General features: G+C 41.6%; 1 protein-coding gene across 4 annotated transcripts; it reads right to left on the bottom strand.

Moving 5' to 3' along the window:
• Positions 1-261: 261 nt before the first annotated feature.
• LOC123128046 (plant cysteine oxidase 4) lies at positions 262-6,545 on the bottom strand. 4 transcript variants are annotated; one of them, XM_044547947.1, is made up of 8 exons: positions 6,379-6,545; positions 6,131-6,228; positions 5,003-5,105; positions 3,844-4,073; positions 2,387-2,550; positions 2,122-2,269; positions 982-1,182; positions 262-884 (listed from the first exon to the last, which is right to left on the bottom strand). In XM_044547947.1, the coding sequence occupies exons 4-8, from the start codon at positions 3,941-3,943 to the stop codon at positions 760-762; spliced, it is 738 nt and encodes a 245-aa protein (XP_044403882.1). In that variant the 5' UTR covers positions 3,944-4,073; positions 5,003-5,105; positions 6,131-6,228; positions 6,379-6,545; the 3' UTR covers positions 262-759. The 4 variants fall into 4 exon arrangements, with proteins under 4 accessions (XP_044403882.1, XP_044403886.1, XP_044403883.1 ...); XM_044547951.1 differs by having other exon boundaries at positions 5,003-5,102; XM_044547948.1 differs by lacking the exon at positions 5,003-5,105.
• Positions 6,546-8,173: the final 1,628 nt, after the last annotated feature.

The following is an 8,173-nucleotide window of genomic DNA, read 5'->3' as shown; positions in this document are numbered from 1 at the left end:
AATACAAAGCACGGCTCGTCGCTCCGCTAGGCATGGTCAGAGACTCGGAGTGGCTTCCATTATATGCGCTGGGGTGCCCTTGGTGCTGAATATCGTGACCAACATGTATCCCCAAAAGATTGGCCAAGTATTTAGTAGCCTCTTGACAATTAAGAGGGGAAAAAATTCTCTGTGCATATGTTCTAATAGAGTACTGAGTGACTAGTGAAAAGACAGGAAATTTATGCAAAACAATCTTTATGTTGAAAAATGACGACAGACTTAACTGGAAGGGAAAGGAATGGTTACTAGACTCTGACAGAATACACCACATTGCCAGTTTTTGCAAAGACAGATTTATCCCAAAGAATGTTTATGCGATTGTTTACATAATGACACGGAATAATCGGTTCATCACACCAAATCTTTTTTCTGAAACAATCATTAGGTGAGAAGCCCATGCCACTTGTTTTCTACCTAATACAGCGTGGCAAGAACTCTCCTCTTCTCAAAAGAAGTATATACTCCAAGGCCTTCATCTGATAAAAGAGCCACGTGGGTACATCACAGACCATCAGCATTGCTCCAGTACCGAGCAGGCACGATGAAAATGGTCTCAAACGCTCTTCATTCATCCACATCAGGTCGTGTGTGTACAACGTAAACCGCAGGCTGCGTGCAGGTTGCCTGGACGATACTTGCTCTACTAAGCCACATACAACTGATACTAGGAGGCCTCTGCATCCTCAATCCATTGGCAAAAGTGGTATAAAAACCTAACTATCTCCTTATCACAGGGCCTTTATACAAACCTCTAGCAACAACAAAGCCCTCCGGAGGCTGATGGTCCTCCAATTCCTCCAACCAGACTACCTCTGAGCTATCTATTTCACTCGGCAAAACAACTGGTAAATTGTAGCAGAAAATGTTAAAACAACTCAAAACTGGCATAACATAAAATAGATTAAAAACAATAATCAAATGTCAAGAGCTGTATATTACCAGATGGCTCCTTGACTGAAGACTTCTGGAAGTATGAACAGTCTCTCCCATTCTCAGCAGAATATGGTGGAGAAAGGACGTCAAAGAGCGCACAAGGTGTGATGGCTCTGAAAGTGTGGATGTTACCACCCCTATCAGGATAAAGAATGGTTGTCTCTGGCGCAGTCATTTCACGGTCTCTCACACACCTTGCTGGTCTTGCTGCACCCAAGGGAGTAATAGGCTACATAATCTTATTAGTCGGCACACAAATTTGACACAACCAACAAAATGATTTAAACTAGGATCATTTGCATGATTAATAAATGATCCATAAGACTAGTTTCTAAGCATAGACATTCTTTGAGCTCATCAAAATTAGATAGCAGGAGATACAGCAATTTATTAAATGCATGACAACTAACTATCTGGCATTACTTTTGAGGTGTTTGCTAGCATTAACAAATTGCGATTAAGAATGCCATCAGTATCCAGCCACTACTCAGCAACTTTCTGTGCCGCAATAGGCAAGTTATGCCATACTGAATAATTGAGACACAAAGTAGGGTGTGGAAACAGATGGCATGACACAAAATTTGGCATCACAGATAGAGTTCCTGTAATTGACAACATCAGTAGAATTTGAAGAGCGAAACATGGGAGCAAAAGCCTTTTTCTAGGACATTCAACAGTGAAAATGGCCCAATTTACTTCTGAGAATAGAAGGTAAGGGCACAAACAAGGTTGCTGTTCTGTAGCATCTAATTAGGGCCATATTTACTAATTCCAGCAATTTTGCTGCTACATCTAAAAAAGATGCTTTCAAATAACTATTGCTGCAAGGTCCCCAACATACACCACAGATCATTATAGGTCATTGCATACTGTGCGGATTTCATGATAAGAAATGTACCAAGAAATTGCATGACATGTTCATTTGATGAAAGGAAATGTCCAATGAAATTATCTTCTTGCATAAAACGCATTCCACATTAGTTTTGCATAGTAATTTGCATTTCCATTTATTAAGCAAGGGGAAAAAGAACTAGATCAGTCATGAGTTGCATACTGGATATCATGCACAAACAAATTAACCAATTGGAGGACTACGGCCATGGCCAACTATTGTTGTGTAGAAGATTTTCGAATGGCAGAACTTACGCTTTAACGGGTCAGTTGGATCAGCTACATCAATCCAATCATACGATTCGGCGTGCAGCTTGCCATAAAGAAGCTTGCTCAGCACAGTCATTCCTGGATGATTGTGAAGTGGAATAACTGATGACGGTGGCATACAAAATATACCCATCTGCATAATAAATTATGAAAATCAAAGTTATAAGAAAGGAGGCACTTCATGTATTCATTTGAAAATGCACAGTTTATTAATTAAGATAATGCTTAGATGACGTGCAAGAGATCTTACAGAGAAACTTTCGCATTCATGAATGTGCAGATATTTGATTGTGGGCGCGTACTGATTAGGCCCACCGCGTCCTCGCCTCCCATTCTGTTGACGCGTAGAACTATTCCAAGTACGTGCAATTTGTGCTTCGTTATCTAAACCAAGATCTAAAGGTCTGATCTCATCTGGGAATACAAAATAGAATCAATTATGAGTCTGCAAATGCTCATTGCTATGGTTTCGCTGAATCAGATGAAAAGCAAGTTTTTTTTTTGCGGTTGAGATGAAAAGCAAGTTTTACCCTACATTAGCAATGGAACAAATTCTAGAAGCAGTATAGTACATCACAAGTTCATATCAAACATGAAGATGGCCAAAGCAGCTAAGAAAATAATAATATCTTGTTAATGTTACTGCCACATTTTGCCATGCCATCGAAGTACTTATTTACCAATTTTGGTTCCATTTCAAGAAGTATAATTGAAGTTCTCTGTCCGAATGATGAGTTTCTTGATTGTTTGTTTCTGTGGGGTTTGCTAGTTCATGGCAATGTTTAAACATGACAAACACGTAATCCATGTCACCCAAACCACTAATCCAATCACTTTAAGGTGATAAGTGATAACTGGATCGTTTAAATAGTTGGAGGTTACAATTTCAACAGTAAGTTTAGTGTTCAAAAGTGGAGCCCAAGTTATGGGTTGGAAGTGGACATTTATACCATTCCAAATAAAAATACTGCTTTTGCCATGCAATTAGAGTAGCACATGTAGTTCACTGTTGGTCATACCTCTTCACGAGCACTGACAACTAAGACTATTAAGAAACTCCTTACATGAAAATAGTACAACACAAATAAATGTTCTTGTCTTATTGATCGGTAAGTTCGGATTGTTTACCGGGAAATGTAGCTGATGAGTTTTTCAAAACTCTTGGCACATTTTTTTTAAAATAGAAGGCATGGAATGGTTTCAATAAAAAACATTATACAGAAGATTAATGGTTTGTGCAATGATACGAATCAAGGATGAGGCACAGCTAAAAAGGAAGCCACCACCTTCAAGCAACTTATAAGTTGCTCTCGAATCCATTGTGTTCATACCTTTTATGCGCTGTTGGTATCATGCATTACAAAAACTAACTTGGCAATATGATTACTGCTAAAACTTTCTATCATATAACAACAAGTGGCTCAGCTTGATTCAGTAACATCCAGTTACTGATAAAAGCAGTATAGTGAGGCTAATGCATGATCTGACATCTAGTTAGGATGAAGGACATTAGAAAAAAAGCAGAAGACGATGACTATGGTACATGTGTATGTAATATTGCAATTTATGTGAGAATGCTGAGTGAGGAATGTTAGGAGAGGAAGGATTTACAAGACTCTGCAACCAGATGATGTATGTACCCTGTACCATAGCAATCTCCACGTAAATAACTCCAGATTATTCAAAATAGTATAAAGTTCGACTCACCTAACAGTGCACGAACTCTCTCGAGTGTTTCTTCAGATATAGGTCCATCTGGAGAAAATGATACTTTACATGCATCAGACAGGTTCTTTATTTTTGGCATCTTGCACGGCAATGTACAGTTGACAAGATATGACTGTCAAACTTCAGAAGGCTCTGTCCAGATTTTGCAACCCAAAGACTGGTGGCAATTGATCCACAGGGTTTTGATGATGGAGCAGAGTCTTTCCCACCTACCAAAATAACAGCAGTTTATATTTGTGGCATTATGCATCAGTAGTCACATCAAAGAAATACATGTTAAAGACTGAAGAAATGTATGGTAACAAGACGCCTATTACATAGGTTATCGTAAAGTAGCTGATATTCGGATGGGGAAAATTTGCGTGTATCCAGTAAGAAACTGAATTAGAGTGTAAACCCTTATTTGAAGTAAAACAGCTGAAGAAGCACAAGATCATGTTCACATATGCTCACAACACATACTGGGTGCCCAACCGCATTTAGAGAAGGTAACAACAGTTGGGGGGGGGGGGGGGGGGGGGCAGGGCATAATACAAAATTAGGTATAATATGATGATTATGTTTAACAGCACTTTCACTCTGGAAACTGGAATGCAGATAGCTATGCGAAATGCTAACAAAGTGCCCTAGTCAATGGCACAACCAAAATATCACCTGTAATCACATGTGTTTTGCATACAAACGTAGAGGGGAATACAAGAGCAAGTGGATTAAGGGCACGACCAAGGCGGGCGCTTAGGACAACTGCCAGAGTTAGATTCCAGGCCAATTAGTCCGCTGAATCCTGGTGTTATCCAAGGCGTCAGCAAAAGATGATGTGTCGGCGCTTGTCCGTTTTTCTGCCCGCTCGAAATGCCTGATTGTTTAATTTACTCTACGGAATTAGTGCCTGCCGTTGCAAGCCAGGGCGCTTAGGTGTTTTTTCTATTTTACAATCTTTATTTATTTTCATGCAAGGGCCTCCATAAGCAGCCGGCATTGTAGATGGCCTAAGGCCCCTACCATAAGCTATGAAGCTTGTTACTCGCGTACCATCAATAGGTCCAACACAGTACTGATTGGTGATAAATAAAACAAAAAAATAGGATCTAAAAAACCGTACCTACAAAAAAATAAGTGGTGTCGCTCAATCTCATACCTTAAGTATGGGTCCCACCTGTGGCACACTTCTATTTTGGTTGGGGTCTCCAATGAAGGCTTCGTAAGGTCATCTCATAGCATGCCAATAGCACGGAGGACTTCTAAAAAATAACAGCTAACAACTTCAGTGGACCTAACAAATTTGTGACAATTAATCTATTCCTAAGGTTGTGCCCAAAAATGTTTAAAAAAAACATAGCTACTAGCTGCTCAACACACATATGTATCATATCCCCCAAGCACAAGAAAGGTTCTCTGTCACAATTAATCCATTCCTAAGGTTGTGTCCAACGGTAATAAAAGAAACATGGCTACTTGCTGCTCAACAACATATGTATCGTGTCTTTGAGCAATTCACAAGTTTATAAATCGTAAGAAAGGTGCTCTACCAAGCCTAAGCATGTTCACACAAACTATATCATTATATTGTCTAGGTACTCCATCCTACCCTTCTCACCTAGTAGCCCATACTCCCTCCATACCAATGAATAGGAGCACACGCACCCCAAAATTCAACTTTGACCATAAATTAGACCAACCAAACGTTGATTATATGTGGTAAAAATTATACCATTGAATTCGTATTGAAAAGAAGTTTTCAGTGGTATAATATTTAAGTCACTAAAATATACATTATTGATATAATTTATTTTCAAAGTTAGATTTTGGAAAGCGTGCGCGTCTTATTCATTGAAATGGAGGGAGTATGTAATAGCATATATGCAACTGCCCCATAAATTAGCATATTTGTATTATTGTCCATCTAAATGCAAAATCAGAACAAGAAAAATATAACTTCAACATGACACAATGTAATTCAATAAGCACTACGGACAGATTTTGGTCGAAACAAGAAAATGTAACTTCAACATGACACGCCATACAATACAATAAGCACTACAGGCAGATTTGATGTCCACAGATGGTAGCGAGCAATAAAGTACCATACACATGATATCGCAAAAAAAATTAAGGCCCCCAATACAGGTAGCAAAACCAGGTCAAAACACGGGCCAACTGCCGCAGCATACCATTTTCGAACGGATGGTCACCTAGCTTGAAGGATTTGGGAAGGGAAAATCACCAATACAATACCGAATCAGATCTTGAGGTCTAGGGTTTGTACCTCGGACTTTGTAGGGGAAATCTGCAAACTTGGATAAGATGCGCTGCTGCCGGTGAGGTCCTGGTCGCCGGCGTCGTTCAAATCGGCGGCTGCGCAAGCTGCAAAGACGACGGGGAGCGGGGGTCAGAGGACAGAGAAGGAGAGACGGGAGGAGGAGCATGTCAGCAACCGACGACACTCGCCGTTTCCCGCCGCCACCGCTCGCTGCAGATAGGAGAGAGGTGAGGGAGGGAGAGGGCACGGCCGACCTGCCGCTAAAGCTCCCAGTCAGACACGCGCCGCCGACGCCGCCGCCAGGAGGGCGAGAGGGAAGGGGGTGACTGGTGAGGAAGATAGGGTTACGGGGAGGGGGGAGGGGGAGGGAAGGAGAGAGAGAGAGGGAGGGGGAGATGGGACCTCCGGGAGGCGAGGGAGGGACACGCGCGACCGAGCGACGCTCGCGGGGCTGGTTGCCCTCCTCCGGCAGTTTTCTGCGGGGCTTGCCTCGGCAAATTTTGATCAAATCACGCATCTTTCGTTTCAAAATAAAATACAGTATACAACATTATTATTCTCCCTATAAAAACATTGTTATTATTGTAAATCAAGTTCATTTGATGTTATTTTTTAAAACACAAACAGATACAGACGTTTATAAGGCTAGTCATAGTGGAAGTAACTTAGCAAGTAACATAGCGCACTCCGAGAAATTTTTGCTTGTGTGGCATGTAGTTAATAAGAGGTGGTAACATAATATGTTACTGTAACATAGCGCTTTCCAAGACAAGATGAGTCTACAAGCTAATTAATGAAGTCTTCTATGACACTACTACTATGTTACTTTGCACTATGAAGGTAGTAACTCAGACTAGTGCCATATGTATGACACTAGTATAAGTTACTCCCCACGACCAGCCTAAGCACGTGCATACAACGCACGCACGCATACCTAGTCCATATGAGCAACTCTAAGAGAGTGAGCGATATTCCCTTAGGGATCCGATTTTTCATCGAATCTGATGCATTGTTGGGAGTCTGTGATCGTGCATGCTTTCTGCTCTATTTGATGGTGGCGGTGGTCCTTCCAATAAGCTCAGGAGGGATGGATGTGATGTCTACGTGTGTGTGGCGAGCATATATGGGTGTCTTCCTTATTAATATGTGGCGATGAACTCATATCTAGTGAAAGGGAAGTATACATGGGAAGGAAAGTATCCCGATATTTTGACTCCTAGTCATAAGTTCGTCGTCGTCATGTTGACGAGACAAGCTATCAACATTCCTAAGGGCTCCTTGGTACATACATTTTGCATCACTATTTCTAAGTTCATTTTTAGTATGGACCTAAGCTTTGACTTTGTTCGCAAATCTGCTTATCTTCCCACAGTAACCGGAACTAACTTTTATTCCGATAAGGCACTTGAAGATCGATCTCAGCCAGACTTAAGGTGAAGCAAGAAGGGGGGCAATAATCCTCTTCCTTGTTCACTTTTCTGCCCTTCTTCTCCCACACCTCCGTCTCCATCTCTGTCTCCTTTGACTTTTTATGGGGCGGCATGTGCAAATCTGCCCTGATTTTCAAATCTTGCAAGTCTCCTCTTGCCTTCGGCCCATCCTTGGTCTTATCTGCATGTTCATCAGTGTCGCAAGCAAGCCCTCGAGGACATTCTTCGCGATATGCATTTGATCAAGGCAATGAGGCGTGTCGAGTTTGGGCCAGTACTCCAAGTCCTAGAAAACAGACGTTGTCGTCAATACCTTCAGCAGCGGCTCCAGCGTCTTTTTCATCTTTCCCAGTGCGGGCACAGTTCCCAGTTTTTCAATAGCTCATCGATTGTGGCGCCGCTCCTATTACGTGCAGGTCCTCGATGCTCAGCCTCACCATTGAATAGATCTCCACGGTTTTGGTGGGAAACATAGCATGCAATTTCAAAATTTTCCTACGCTCGCGCAAGATCTATCTAGAAGATGCATAGCAACAAGAGGGGGAGAGTGTGTCCACGTACCCTCGTAGACCGAAAGCGGAAGCGTTTGACAACGCGGTTGATGTAATCGGACTTCTTC

This window comes from Triticum aestivum, chromosome 6A (genome assembly GCF_018294505.1).
Source record: "Triticum aestivum cultivar Chinese Spring chromosome 6A, IWGSC CS RefSeq v2.1, whole genome shotgun sequence".
Lineage (NCBI taxonomy): Eukaryota > Viridiplantae > Streptophyta > Magnoliopsida > Poales > Poaceae > Triticum > Triticum aestivum.
This window is presented reverse-complemented; position numbering and strand designations above follow the sequence as displayed.